Below are 15,912 nucleotides of genomic sequence, written 5' to 3'. Positions count from 1 at the left end.
GTGTGCGGATTTGTTTCTGGGTTCTATCTTCTGTTCTATTGATCTATGTGTCTGTTTTTATGCCAGTATCATGCTGTTTGGTTACTATAGTTCTGTAGTATAATTTGAAGTCAGGTAATGTGATTTCCTCCAATTTTGTTCTTTTTGCTTAGGATAGCTTTGGCTGTTCTGGGACTTTCGTGGTTCCATATAAACTTTAGGATTGTGTTTTCTATCTGTGAAGAATGCCATTCGTATTTTGATAGGGACTGCATTGAATTTGTAGATTGCTTTGGGTAGTATGGACATTTTAACAATATTGGGTTTTCCAATCCATGAATATGTAATATCTTTCCATTTTTTGTTTCCTATTCAATTTTTTTATCAGTGTTTTATAGTTTTTATTGTAGAGATCTTTCACTTGTTTGCTTAAGTTACTTCTTAGGTATTTTATTTTATTCGTAGATATTATAAATGGGATTACACTTTTGATTTCTTCTTCAGATTGTTCACTGCTGTCATATAGAAATGCTACTGATTTTTGTATGTTGATTTTGTATCCTGCAACTTTACTGAATTTATCAATTTGAATAGTTTTTTGATGGGGTCTTTGTTTTTGCAAGCATAACATCATATCACCTGCAAACAAGAGTAACTTGACTTCTTTTCCAAGTTGAATGGCCCAGAAATGCGGTCCAAGAGCCAAATCCTGAAATTGGTAACTCAAGAGCCTGCTTGGCGCTCTACTCACACTGTGGCCAAGCTGGTACCTAAGGTACAAGACAAAGTCCCCTTTACTTTCCCTCTGCTTTTTTGTCTCGCCCCATAGTCACCACAACTGGGAATGTGCTGAGTCTCACCTGAGGCCAGCAAAGCTCAGAGTTTCACCCAAGGCCCTCAGCATAGTACCTGGGTATGCTGCTGGTTATTCAGGGACCAAGGACTCTTCAGTTAGCAGGTGATGAATCCTGATATGACTGGGTCTTTCTGTTTAAGGCAATGGGTTCCCTTCTGTCCCAGGGTGTGTCTAGAAATATCATCTGGGAACTGGGGCCTGGAAGGGAGGCCTCACAACTCTGATTGGTGCCCTAGCCTACTGTGGTTGAGCTGATATCCAAAATGCAAGACAAAGTTCTTTTCATTCTTCCCTTTCCTCTCCTCATGTGGATGGAAGAGGTCTCTTTTGGAGCCATGAGCTATGCACCGTGGGGGTAGAGGAGGGGTGATGCCAGCACTCCCTTAGCTGCCCTGGCTGGTATCTCAGTAGGTCACATGCCCCAAAAGTCCATTGACTCTGGGCCCAATTCAGGACTAGGACTTTCCTAGGAGTTGCAGTCCTAGTGACCTAGACTGCCTTTCAAGTTTATTCTCAGCCTCAGAGCAGTTTAGCCTGCAGTGGTAAGGCTTGTGGGATCTCTAGTTCTGACTGCTGGGATTGGCGATTCCCCTCTGGCTAGGGCTGGTTTAAATGCTCCTTCCCTGGGCAGGTGTCAGCTGAATTTGGTTTGTTTTTACTTTCTGCTATAACAAGGGCAGCACTGAATTCATTTCCTCACAAATGCTATGCTCTTCCTCTCCCCAGCACACAGAATTGCTGCTGGGGGATGGGGAAGGGGTGGCGCTGGCAATTAAAGACAGTTTCTCTTGCCTCTTCAGTGCTTCTTTCAGCAATTTGGAATTAAAACCAGATACTGTGAGTGGTCATCTGACTTTTGGTCCTTATGAAGTGCTTTTTGGTGTAGGTAGTTGTTAAATTGGGGTCCTTTCAGGGGGAATGATTGGTGGAGCCTTCTATTTTGCAATCCTGCTCTGCCTCCTCAGACACATGTCTTCTTAATGTATGAACTAACTCAAGAACAAAACTTAAAATGTGAAAAAGGTATTATATCTTTTATCTTTTGGGCCTAAAAAGGTTTAACACATTGTTTTTAGTAGGTATTTTAAGTATATGTGCCAAGTCTGTCCCACAGACTCTGGCTGAGTGATGGATGACAAAAGTACTCTGACACAGGTATTTTGCCTGTGGCTAGGGGGCTGCACCCCTTAGCACCACCAATGAGAGTGCAGTGCAACCCAGAGTGCAGCCCCCATAAGCCGGTGACACTTGCATTTACTTAGTACAGATTTAATGACAAAGGCTTGGAGCAAACACAATTTGTGGGTAATTAACTTTGCCAACCCCCTGAGTAGAGAGCAGTCCTGTGCAGGAATGATCAAAGGTTGGTTTCTGGAGACATAAGTAAACCAACTTATCTAGATAAGTTCCTTTATGTTCCCTTGTTATCTACCCTTTGCCTTCAGGCTCTGGATAACAGAATTTGGCTGCCTTCAGCCATTTCTCCTCCGAAGCTTTTTCAAAACCTCCTGGCCTTCCAAGAAGGTTTGAGTCTTTCCCTATAACTTTTTCTTACAACTTTTCCCACCACCCTGACTGAACTCCTACATATATGTTAATTGAATTTTATTCAATCAAATGTGTTTTTAATGCTCTACAAACGAATCAACATTTAACTGTTGGGATAATTTTGAAGGAGGGGGAGATGTAATGAATTTTACCATAGCTGACATTTTTACTTAAGAAATTATAAAATATTTTATATTAAACAAGTGAGTTAATATGAAATGCATAGCTTTTGAAGAAGATTAATAAATAGACACACATATGCTGCCACTCAGGTTAAAAAATAGACCACTACCAATACTTTCAAATATTTTTATGTGCTCCACCCACCACAACCTTCCTTTTCCACACAGAGTTAGCCACAGTTCTAAATATTTGTTTTTACTATCTCCGTGACTTTCCTTATGTTTTTACTACCTGCATATTTATCCTTAAGCAATCTATGGTTTAGTTTTATTTATTTTACATATCATACTGTCATCGTTATCTTGTGACTCGCTTTTTTAAAAATTAACATTATATTTTTTAGATTTATTCATGTTCATGGACTGGAGATAGTCAACTCATTTTCATTGCTGAATAGTATTTCAGTCTATGAGTATCCATAACTAACCCATTATCCTATAAGTAGACTTTGGAATATATATGGATTTTATTGCTTTTTTTTTTTCCTTTATAAACCATGGTACTATGAATATAGGCTTATAAGAGCACATGTGCAAGGTTTTCTTAATAACAAATGCCTGGGGTCATAGGTGTACACATTTTAAACTTTGCTATGTAACATCAAATTGATTTCTAGAGTAGTATGTAGCTGTCTGCTCCACATCCTCATCAACTTTTGCCATTGTCATATTTATTTTTAAATTTGTTACCAATCCCTTGGATATAAAATACTATTTCACTGGAGGTTTAATTTACATTTCCTTGTCTACAAGGGAGGCTAAGGATCTTTTCCTATGTTCATTGGCCACTAATATTTTCCCTTGGTAAAATATCTTTTTTATAAAACAAAGAATGAACACTTTTTTTCTATTGTGCTTTTTTTTTTTCTGTTGATTAGTAGGCATTCCTTATATAATTTGGCACCTAATTTTTGTGAGTTTTATGTGTTGCAAATATCTTCTTGTATTTGGAATATTTTCCCATTTTATTTTATAATAATTTTAGAAGTTGGCAATCTGTCTTTTCCTATAATTTATATGTTTTATGTCTTAAGAATCCTTTTATAACATTATATTGTGCTATAACTTTACTGAAAATATTTTAAAGTTTAGTCTCTTACATTTAAACCATTAGTCCACATGGAATTGATTTTTTTGTGTATGTGTGAAAGAAGGACCTACTTTATTCCAGTTTCATTTATTGACTAACTTACTCTTTCTTCACAGATCTATAATCCTGTCTCTCTAATAAGTTTCCACATATTTGCGGGGGGATGTTAAGTCCTGGGCTGTATATTCTGTTCCACTTGTTTGTTTGTCTGTCTCTGCACCATGAACACCCTTTCTTAATGAATATAAATGTATGCTCTGCACTTATATCAGGCAGGGTAAATACCCTTCATTTTTGTCATCTTCAGAATTATCTTGACTCTTAATGCACCATTGCTCTTCTATTAAGATTTTAGAATTGGCTTACTAACTTTAAAAAAAAGATCCCTATTGGTATTTATTTTGGAGTTGTATTTAAAGCTCAATTTTTTATAAAATGCTATTTTAATTAAGATGATTCTTTTAATCTTTCTTCTCAACATAAAAGGATCTTGGCACATGTTCATTTAGATAGTTGTTGTCCTGACTTAAATATGCTATCGATGTTCAGTATTTTAGTTTTCTTTTTAGGCTCATAAATGGACAATATTATGATTTTTTTGCATAAAGGTAGTTTGTTTAGATTCACCCTTATGATTGCCATTTGTTTGGCTTACCACTACTTCTTACATTTTGACCTTTTATTTTGAGATTATTATTTTTTTCTCCTGAAGTACGTATTTTGGAAGTATCTTTAGTGGAGTCTTTGATAATAAAACTCTTATTTTTAATTGAGGTTCCCTTACCTGAAATATAGTTTAGTTAAATATAGAATTTCACATTGAAATTTATTTTATTTTTGGCATTTTAAAGATATTATTCTACTTGTTTTTTGTTTACAGTATTGCTGGTGAATAAAGAGTTGTCAGCGTAATAGTCGTTTTAGGAGATAAACTGTCCTTTTCCTTCATTTGGGATTTTTGTCTTGGTCTTTGATTATCTGCTGTTTGTCCACTATGAGACTAGGCATGGATTTCTTTTTATTTATCTTCCTTGAGAGTCATTGTTTCCTAGATTCCAACCTTTATTCAATTACTGGAATTTCTCAGCTGTCGTTTCTTCAAATATTTTATTTTTTTCATTCTTTATATTATGTCTGTACAAAACTCTGATAGGACGTAAAATAGACATTCATTTATAACATAAATATTTTTGAGCACCTACTATGTACTGGGTACTTTTTGTCTCCAGAGATATATTAGTAAACAAAACAGACAAAAATTCTCATTACCATGATATTTACATTAAAAGGTGCAGAATACTAGAAGAAGGTGATAATAGCTATAGAGTAAGAGAGACCAAAAGACCAAAATGCTAGGATGGGGGCAGGGATTACTTCTATCTTCTTTTTTAAATTTAAATATCAAAAGTTTCTTCAACTATGCTTTAAGTGGCAGGTTTTCTTGACCTCATGTAAGCTTGATTGCCTCTTCTTAACTTCCATTGTATGTAGTGTTATATACAGAAGTGAAAGTAACTTTCCCGATTTGGTCTTACAGAACTGAGTACAGTGTCCTTAAATTTCTCTTAAGTAGAGTCTATATTTCTGTTAGTATAGGCTGTTTGTATCAGCTTCTTTGTTTATAATTATTTACCAAATTAAAAAGGACTTTAATATTTTTCACCTTTAAAATAGAGATGCCAAATTACATGATCTCCAAGGCCTCTTCTCATTTTCAAAATACTATCACATGCTGAGAGAATCAAATCCAGCATTTTTGAGGTCAGAATATCATACAACTGAAGGTGGGTGCTATTTACAAAAAATAAAATTACCAGTAAAATATTAGTCTTGTAAGAGGCCTGTGCAAGTGGAACACCCCAAAGATTAACCTTCAACAGCTTAATGAAAATTCTGCCATTGCTACACATATTAATATATATTGGATTTGCTTGTATGTTACATGTCTCTCCATTTTTTGATTTGTAAGTAAAGATAGATTATAATAGTGAATAGATTTATATCATGCTTCAAACATTAGCCTTTGGATATTCCATGTCCCTTATTATAACACTAGCAATGTGCTAGTGTCAGTGTACAAATAGCCTTTGACTTAGTTTGCCAACTTCATGTTTTGGATGTGTTTTGGCTTATAATTCCTCTTCCTATGCTCATTTATAATTAAAACAGATGTCAGTTTCAATTGTTTATTAAGTCACTTATTCATATTTCCTGTTACCAGAATCTGACAAGGACTTTTGAGAGCAAAAGAACATTTTCAAATAAAAAATATCCTAAAAACATTTTTCTTTTTCTTTTTTTGGGGGGTGGGGGAACAGAGTTTCACTCTTGTTGCCCAGGCTGGAGTGCAATGGCACTGTCTCTGCTTACTGCAACCTGCGCCTCATGGGTTCAAGTGATTCTCTTGCCTCAGCCTCCTGAGTAGCTGGGATTACAGGCATGTGCCACCACACCTAGCTGCTTTTGTATTTTTAGTAGAGACAGGGTTTCTCTATGTTGGTCAGGCTGGTCTTGAACTCCCGGCCTCAGGTGATCCTCCCACCTTGGCCTCCCAAAGTGCTGGGATTACAGGCATGAGCCTCTGTCCCTGGCCCCTAAAAACATTTTTAAAGAAACAAAACAATTAGAAACATAACCATGAAAATCTAGATTCAGAACTCTATCATACGTTTGTGTGTGTGTGTGTGTGTATATACATATGTATGTCTTTATAATTGTTTTTAGAAAAAAATTCTTTTAACAACAAATTTAATCCCAAGAACTATAATTAGTACTTTCCATGGGTACTACTCCCCAGGTAATAGCAGCATACAATTTCAGTTCTCCCACAGATGATGAGGGGCAGAATTCTTCTCCCTGTACTGGGAGACTACATGTGCCACTTACTATAATTTCCCATGGCCTTTGCAGGAAAATTACATGGGGCAAAGGAATAAAGATTAGCACTTTTCTTTCTCCAAGTATTCTCAGGTGAATGACCCCCAAGTTAACAAACAGGTGTGGAATAATCTTTTGGTGAATTTGATCCTATTCTAATTTGTGTCATAAAACTGAAACATGTTAGTATTTTACTCTTACATTTGGACTTAGTAACTCACAAGAGACTTTTTAGTATATTCTACATTAGTATTTCTCAAAATATAATCCCATCCTTGATTACAATTACCACTGATGTTTTTGTGATATCAGCCCAGACCTGTGGACTCAGAATCTTGTAGATCAATGAGTAGGGAGGAGGGATATGTATTTTTATAAGTTCCCTGCGTTACGAATATTCAAGTTTGGGAACCACAGTTTAATATAATGATGCTTAACACATGGCACATGTGCTTCAATTTCCTTATTGTGCATCTGTTGCAGACATTACTAACTGATCACAAAATTCTTTCCTACAGAGCTAATATAAAGCCACACAAGCCTACTCAACATTGTGCCTAAACAGCTGTTTGGCGTGCATGATAAAAGCCTCTCCTGGAACTGTTCTATAACGACATTGCTATTAGGCAATATTGTCTTTAGGAACATAGCTAAGAATTTAGAGATAAACACTGATGTTCTTTAAATTGCAAAGAGAAGTCAGAAAATTTTTGCACAAAGTATTGGATATAAGGCCTAGATCAGAGTAGAAAGCAAGTCAGAAACTATGAGGTGTTAGCTCTGGCAATCACATTCATAGTAACAAAAAGCAATCAATGATAGAAGAAAACATAAACAGAAGATATAGTCATTCAAAGGAAACAATTGGATGAGGCCATTAAATAGTTCCTTATGATTCCACTTAGTAAGTTCTGAAGGCTTAAATATGGATGGCATAAATTATGTTCATAATTTTGACCCACAATATGCAGAAAAGGATTAGTTTTATAAGGGGCCTGTGCAAATGAGAGGCCCAAAAATTGCCCTTTTCATACATTATATTCAAGGCATTATTGTTTTAGAAAGTTCCCTAACAAAGGAAGCTAAAGTAAGAGAAGTGCTTGAAATATAAGTTATTAGCTAATTGATAATATTAATTGGAAAAATTTTCAATCTTAGGATTTCAGATACTCATTTTTACTATTCATATTTACTTTGTTTTATTCTATTATAATACTATTTATTGAAGACCTTAGTAATAATCACATTTGTACATTATCTGGACATCGTGCCCTACTTATAAAATTGAACTTCTTACAATATAACTCTACTTTTATGTAGTCAATTTAGAATTATATCAGGTGATTTACTGTCAAATAATTCTAATTAAATGCCATTTTTCCATTTGTATTCAATGCATTTCATAATTTAAGGGTGATAATTTCTGAAACAGCACATGAAAAATATAAAAAATATACTTACTGTTTTTCTGATAACCTCACAGGGCTAAGATCTGTAAATCCTCACTCTATGTGGCATAAAAATGATAATTTATGGGAATTCTAAAGCAAATAAATTCTTCAACAAAAAATGGTTTTGGTCATTCTTTAAAAACATATTTACCGTGTTAACAATTAATACATAATCATAAAATCTAGTTAATATTTTATGTTCTTTAAAAATGTAATCATTGTGGAAATCTGTTTTCCCATTTAAAAATCCTTGTTTTCTATATAAAATATTAATAAAAATTAATTGTTTTACAGGAATATGTTGGCCTGATAGACTAAGGAAGGGGCTTCAGAAACATTCTTTAAGGGAGTTGCTTGTGACAAAACACACCATAAATTTTATGGCCAAATTAAAGCAATTTTTTACCATATCAATTCAAAATCTACTCTTTTTCTTACTGGAATACTTGAAACAAGCACTGAACATGGAAACAGGAGATAGGACTTCCAGTCTTCGTTTATGTTAGGTTAATTGTTATTATAAAGAAAAATCATGTGCTCAACTAAATTGGACATAGTTGTTCGTGTTCGTATTCTGTGAACATCTAGAAAACAAGTACTTACCATATGTAGATATACACACACATATGTTTTTGGGAAGAAAAATCTTGAAATGGATTGGTTAAAATAAAGACATAGACTTTTAAAGATCACTGTAACTCAGATTTGCAGTATGAACATTTAACTATTTCATTGACAATGATAAAGATTCTTGCCACCCTTCTTTTTGTAAACCATTGCATCAAGAATCACAACAGTGTTTCATTTAAAAGCAACCTAAAGTAGGAAAGAGCGCTGAGTGTGTCTCTAGATTCTAATTATGATTTATTACAAGAAACATTTTAACAATCCTTATTTAACAAATTCCAGGATATCTGACTCTCCTTAAAATTTAATATAAAAATATCAGTTTTTTTTGTTTTGGGAGTACTTCTTTAAAATCAATTCTTTACTGTCTATCTTTATAATTGTAGCAAATGTAATTAGGATATAATACTGTGTTGGGATTATTTTGCCAACTTTGTTAAATGACTTATTTACAGAAAATCTGACATCTTCTTTCCTCTATTTTAAGTGTGACATCAAGCGGTTAGAATTCTGAGGAAATTTGATCAATGATGAAATGATAGCTTGGTAGGGCATGCTAACCTAACTGTTTAAAAAATGTCTCTTCATAATTTATAATGACAAGCACTTAGGTTTTATTTAACTATGCTAATGTATTCTATTTAAGTATGTCTAAGTACTTATAGCTTACCTATATCCATAGTATTAATACAGGCTCTTGTCTAAGAGTAATTTGTAATTCTAACCTTATATAATGTTTTAGTTTCATTATTTCTAGTGATTCTGAATTACTGCTGTATTTGCTTATGCACATGATAATTAGATGAGCTTCTATCAAAGCATGTTCTTATTTAGTTGTTGCTACTACTTTATTAAGGAATATTATTGTTTTTCCCATATTCATTTCATATCTTCATAGTCCATGGTTATATATTTTTTATTCCAATAACTGACAGAATATGTAATAATTAAAGTTTTATTCAGCCAGATTATAGGGAGGAAGAAGGATTTGCAAATTAGTTTGATTTTATCTTTGTTCAATCTCCTATCTACTGTGTTTGTATTATATATTTATTTTTGTTGAACACAGTTAAGTTTATCTTTAATCAGGACTGGCAATCTTTTTCAGTCCAAATCTCTTGAATAGCTAGGAGTAAAGAGTTGACAAACTTCAACTAAGTAATATTATGGTAAGAGTCCCTTAACTGTCACACCTTACCTTAGTGGAAATGAGTTAACTAACTTAACACCAAAGAACAGAGTTGTAGAAGAATAAGCAATGTAGGAGAGAATACTGCTTGCAGTATTGGATTTAAGGGAATTTCCAAGATCTCTATTATTCACTGACACATGGCGAGGAAATCTGTTTGAATCAGTTGTTTCCAGTTGGTTCTTCAGAGTAGATGGTGTTTATCATTATCAAGGCTCTGATATATCGAATATTAATGACAGATGAAAAAGAGAATCTCAGTCATTGAGTATGTCTGCCAAAAGAGCTAGCTCCAATTTAAAAGGGTACTAATTTTCATAGAGGTAATATTTTTTCTGTGGTATTCCCCATGCTTAATGTACTTTCTAAACTTGGATGTACTTGGATAGAAATCTGTTGTTTTAAGTTGAATATTCCTCTGTTCACCCTCATATTTCATTGAAAACAATATTCAGTGATGTCATCAGTAAAACAATAGGTATGAAATAGGTGGCTTCTTTGTTTAATAAATATGATTTTTAGGAATCTGACAAAGAACTAATGAGTTGTTTTAACATAAAAGTTATGTTGATATGCATAAAAATAGAAAAAAAATTCCAGATTTTTAGAGAAGAAAAAATATCTTAAAGGTAGTTTAGGAAAATGTAAATGAATATAATCTAAAATATTTGTGTATTAGTCATTTTAAAAATATAAATAATTGAGGTAACTTCAGGATAAAAATGTCACTATGATGTGTCATTATATATTCTTCTGAAGCACGATTTATATAGAAGTTCATCTACAGAATATGAGATTCATCTTGTGTTATTTGAATGACTTTTTATCTATACACCCCAAAGACTATTTCATGATATCTTATTTTGTTAAATAATTGCTAGTTTTCCAAACGTATATAAGTTTCAAAAGTGAATTTAAAATTTCAAGAAGACTCATAGTCGGACAAGTCTGATTTTATATTTTCATTCTTTGTTGCTTATTAAAACTCCAGTTGCATTAATGGCTGTTGAGGACTTTGAGAAGAGTTAGTCTCCCAATTGTTGAAAGGCTAGTGGTCTGCTCTTCTTTTTTCCCTTAACTGTTCAATTCTCAGATATTGACCAGTGGAATAAGGTAATTGAACAACTAGGAACACCATGTCCAGAATTCATGAAGAAATTGCAACCCACAGTAAGAAACTATGTGGAGAATCGGCCCAAGTATGCAGGACTCACCTTCCCCAAGCTCTTCCCAGATTCCCTCTTCCCAGCGGACTCCGAGCACAATAAACTCAAAGGTATGCCCTTCAGGAATGACTTGAGGACAACTATGAGGGTGACGGGCCAAACAAGCACACGGTATAGAGACCTCTATCTCTTTCTCATTGTTTCCTTTTATTTCTAGTTGACACATGATAATTGTACATTTTTGTGGGTTATAGGGTGGTATTTTTGAAATGTGTATAGAGGTATAATGGTCAAATCAGAGCAATTAGCATAACCCATCACCTAAAACATTGATCAATTCTTTAATTGGCACAGCCTCAAGTTAAAGAGATATTTCTTCAAAGATTGTTCCTACAAAGGGGAGTAGCCACGGATTTTAGAATTGTCTGGATATTCAGGGCCAGGGGCGGTGGCTCAAGTCTGTAATCTCAGCACTTTGGAAGGCCGAGGCGGATGGATCAAGAGGTCAGGAGATCGAGACAGACCATCCTGGCCAACATGGTGAAACCCTGTCTCTCCTAAAAATACAAAAAAATTAGCTGGGCATGGTGGCACACACCTCTAGTCCCAGCTACTCAGGAGGCTGAGGCAGGAGAGTCACTTGAACCTAGGAGGAAGAGGTTGCAGTGAGCCGAGATCGCACAACTGCACTCCAGCCTGGAGACAGAGTGAGCGAGACTCCGTCTCAAAAAAAATATATATATATTATACTTCAAAATGTAATTCCAATTTTCTTGAGTTTACTTTTTAAATCAATTTGAATCTCTGCAATTATATTTGTAAATGGTAAACTAGTTTGCGTATTTGATTATTGAATTTAATTTTTAATATAAAATTGGCAAATTATAAATAATCTTAATATACAAATAACCAAAGAGAAGAATGTATTCTATTGTGTTTGGAAAAGAACATAACACATTTGCTTTCAAATGAAAGAATGAAAGATAAAGCATTGAAACATTTTCCCATATTGTTTCCTAAAAATAGTATTGATTATTGTTTCTTAGCAAGATGATTTTGTATTGGTGTAGTTCATGACCCTATTCATGAAGAACCCATTTTAGCCCCAGCCCTTTCTTTTCTTTTTTTTTCTGAGACAGAGTCTCGCTCTGTCGCCCAGGATACCGATCTAGGCTCACTGCAAGCTCATCCTCCTGGGTTCACTCCATTCTCCTGCCTCAACCTTCCGAGTAGCTGGGACTACAGGTGCCTGCCACCACGCCCAGCTAATTTTTGTATTTTTAGTAGAGATGGGGTTTTGCTGTGGTAGCCAGGATGGTCTCGATCTCCTGACTTCGTGATCTGCCTGCCTCAGCCTTCCAAAGCGCTGGGATCGCAGGTGTGAGCCACCACCACGCCCGGCTAACCCCAGCCCTTTCTAAGAGGAGAAAAATGGATAGATTTGATGAGAGAATCTGTGAGAATGGTACATGAATTTGGATGTAAAATCAGTTACAAATTAAAGAGGTCTTTAAAGAAATGAATGAATAAACACGGCCCTGTTAGGCTATTAGGAGGCCATTGACAATGAGAAAAATTAAATATTGAATTAATGTATAAGAATTTCTGTATTTGTTATTCCTGTGCGGTTCAGAGTTTTAATTTGAAAGTAATGATAATCAGTTTCTAGGATTGAGTTTCCCAGAAAAATGATTAATAGAAATAAAAAATTCTCAAGTTTGATTTAACTAGTGATTTTTCATATTTGTTCAGAAAATTAAAAGATATATTTATTGATGTAATTACCAAGAAAATACTTACAGGTAAAAAATTAATTGCTACATTTTAACTATACTATGGTTAATATTACGTGAAAAATACATGAACAGCAATAATGTATTGGCATAGAAAAAATATGCCAATAATCACAGTCATTGCCTCTAGCTAGTGGGGTTAGATATTATTTCCTGATTTTTATATTTTATATAGTTTTCAAATTTGTAGAATTAGCCAAGTTGTTTTAATCTGAAAAATTGGTTAAATAAAAATTGATGCATATCCACAGAGTCATCTATGTTGATTTTTTGAAAAATCCATTTAAATTTTGTTATCTTTAATTTGATGTTTTACCATATATTTAGAATAAACTGAATATTTTCATGGTTCAACTTTCAGATCGGTTGAGTAACAATATTGATTTGAGATATTCATTTCTGTTAAAACTTTATGTAAAAGACTAGGGGAGGGATAGCTTTAGGAGAAATACCTAATGTAGATGACAGGTTGATGGGTGCAGCAAACCACCATGGCATGTGTATACCTATGTAACAAACCTGCATGTTGTGCACATGTATCCCAGAACTTAAAGTATAATAATTTTAAAAATTTACATATTTTTAGAGCTTAAAATTAATGTGTCTTTTAACGATCTTACTAAATAAATATGCTATCACCATATAATTTTATAACTGTTACTGCCCACAACCATAAAATTAATTATGATAACCTTTACATAATATAGAGTTTTTCATTAGTGTCTGGTGTAGAATTAGACTGGCTTCAGTCTTTAACTACTGGATTTCATCAAGTCATGATTCTATTGATTAAAAATGCCTGATGATTACAGAATGTTAAAATAAAATTCAGTAGTTGAATGATATTATTTCTATCACTTCAATTCTTTGATTGTTTTTATGTATATAAGAAATTTGTGGCTGGGAGCAGTGGCTCACTCCTTTAATCCCAGCATTTTGGGAGGCTGAGGTGGGAGGATCCTTTGAGCCCAGAGTTCGAGACCAGCTTGGACAATGTAGAGAGATCTTATCTTTACAAAAAAAAAAAAAAAGAAAAAAGAAAATAAAAATAGACGGGCATGGTGGTGCATGCCTGTAGTTCCAGTTACTCGGGAAGCTGGGATGGGAGGATCCTTTGAGCCCAGAAGTTCCAGGCTGCAGTGAGCTGTGATCATTCCACTACACTCCAGCCTGGCAACAGAGGGATACCCTGTCTCAAAAATAAATAAATAAATAAACAAAAACAAAAAGAAAAGAAAAATTTGTATGGTACAAACTCTTAAGTCAATTTATGTACTAAAATTCTGATAATTCCATTGTATAAATAAGAATATAAAGACACACGTGTTGATTAACTTCACACAGCCGTCCACACATTCGTTGAACATCATGCATTTGCACTCTGTGCTCTTTATTCTGTTTATCCTATATTCATACAGGTTACCAAAGAAGATGACTTTGCTTACATAAACTCTCCAGGTTGATACATTTTACTAAGAAGTTTGAGTGAATAATTATATACCCAAAGTGTTACAACCCTTGGAGAGCCTCAGAATGAAGCCTTAGGCTTAGAGACACAAAGAAACAGGTGTAAAATGCATTTTCTTTTCCATCACATCAGGAGATTTACCTGATGTTTGGAAGGAAGATACTATTCCATACTTTATTTTCTTAAATTTCCTCTCTGTCCGAGAAATTTCCTTACTGAAATCAAAATCTTACTAATTGTTTTTCTCATTTATTGTTTCAGCCAGCCAAGCCAGGGACTTGTTGTCAAAGATGCTAGTGATTGACCCAGCAAAAAGAATATCAGTGGACGATGCCTTACAGCATCCCTACATCAACGTCTGGTATGACCCAGCCGAAGTGGAGGCGGTAAGAAATAGGCTGCCTTTACTTTGCTTCCACAAACAAATCATAGCTCATAGCAAAAACTGAATAGGACTAGAAGCCTAAAGAATGCACAATAGATTTTTATAAAATTTCTAAGTCCAAAGCCTATTATCTGCCCCTCTAAAAGCTATTTTCTTCAACATGTGTTTTAAATACATTTTTTCAGGACTTACTAGAAGAGGGTATGATTTAGTCCAACAAACCTTAGATGTCCATGACACACTACCATTTGTTTCTGTTAAATTGCCAATACTTGTGCTGCTTCTTGTGTGTTTGACTGCCAGTCTCTTCTAATGCAAACTTAGTGGTAGGAAACAACAGAGGACAAGTTGCTTAGCTTGTATTTTTTTTTTAAAGATACCTGCCACTAGTAAAATATGGTACTTAAGAATATTTCAATTAGAAATCTTTTATAAGACAATTAAGATGATTGGTGGCTTTGTGAAACCTTGCATGAACTAGATGAACTAGAAGTGGGTATTTCAGTAAGTACATTACTTCAGGTTGATCAGTATGATATATCTCCATGTCTGATACCCAGAGATGGAGAATCTTCTCAGAAGCATAACTCTATGTTAAAAATATTTTTCAACCATTTACTATCTTCTATTCAACCTCTTTCTTTCATCTTTACCTCTCTCCTTTCCTCTGTATGGATCCAGGGCTGAGCAGGGCAAGGGGGGCTTGCTGTTGCCCATGTGTGTTCTATAGGCCTCCTGATGAGAATTTCCTTTCTGCACTGCCTTTAAATGTTTCTATCAGCAATGTTACCTTCTCCCATAAACATGAGAAGCTTCTCAAATTCTTAGAGTACCTGTGCTAAAGCATCTCATATTTTTTTACATAATACCTTCCAATCCATTTGTTTGGATTTGTTCTTAATCTTTCATTTGAAATACTGTTAGTTTCCCCAAGGTATTCTTGAGGATATTTTCACTTTCTTTCAGTTTTCTTTCCTCTGCTTCACCATGTGTTTTTCCATGTCAGAGGTGTTAGAGTCAAACACATAATTCTCGTTTCTTCATTCTTCACTAGAGAAGATATGAAAGATGGCAGTGAGGACTAGGTAGAATTGAACTTTACAGACACAATACTCAACAGGTCCTTTTCATAATGTAACCCAATCTTTAAGCATTTAAAAACTTCAGAGAAAACACTTAAGTGATTAATGAGTCTCCCAAGTGTGGAAACTGAGGTGTAACCATCCTGCACTACATTTTGTTTAAGATCTGCTCTCTTAATTAGTTTTACAATGATGTTGAGATTTCATTTTGCCTCAAGT

General features: G+C 34.4%; 1 protein-coding gene across 16 annotated transcripts in view; it reads left to right on the top strand.

The window, feature by feature from the left end:
* MAPK10 (mitogen-activated protein kinase 10) overlaps positions 1 to 15,912 on the top strand; it is a 587,630-nt gene that overhangs the window by 516,279 nt on the left and 55,439 nt on the right. For all 16 annotated transcript variants that reach the window (XR_008524135.1, XR_008524134.2, XM_054553380.1 and 13 more), the window contains 2 exon segments: positions 10,893 to 11,075; positions 14,488 to 14,612. Coding sequence is in view for 14 of the 16 variants with exons in the window: in XM_054553380.1 (XP_054409355.1) it covers positions 10,893 to 11,075; positions 14,488 to 14,612 (308 nt within the window). In the remaining 2 variants the exon portion in view is untranslated.

Source organism: Pongo abelii, chromosome 3, assembly GCF_028885655.2.
Source record: "Pongo abelii isolate AG06213 chromosome 3, NHGRI_mPonAbe1-v2.0_pri, whole genome shotgun sequence".
NCBI lineage: Eukaryota > Metazoa > Chordata > Mammalia > Primates > Hominidae > Pongo > Pongo abelii.
This window is presented reverse-complemented; position numbering and strand designations above follow the sequence as displayed.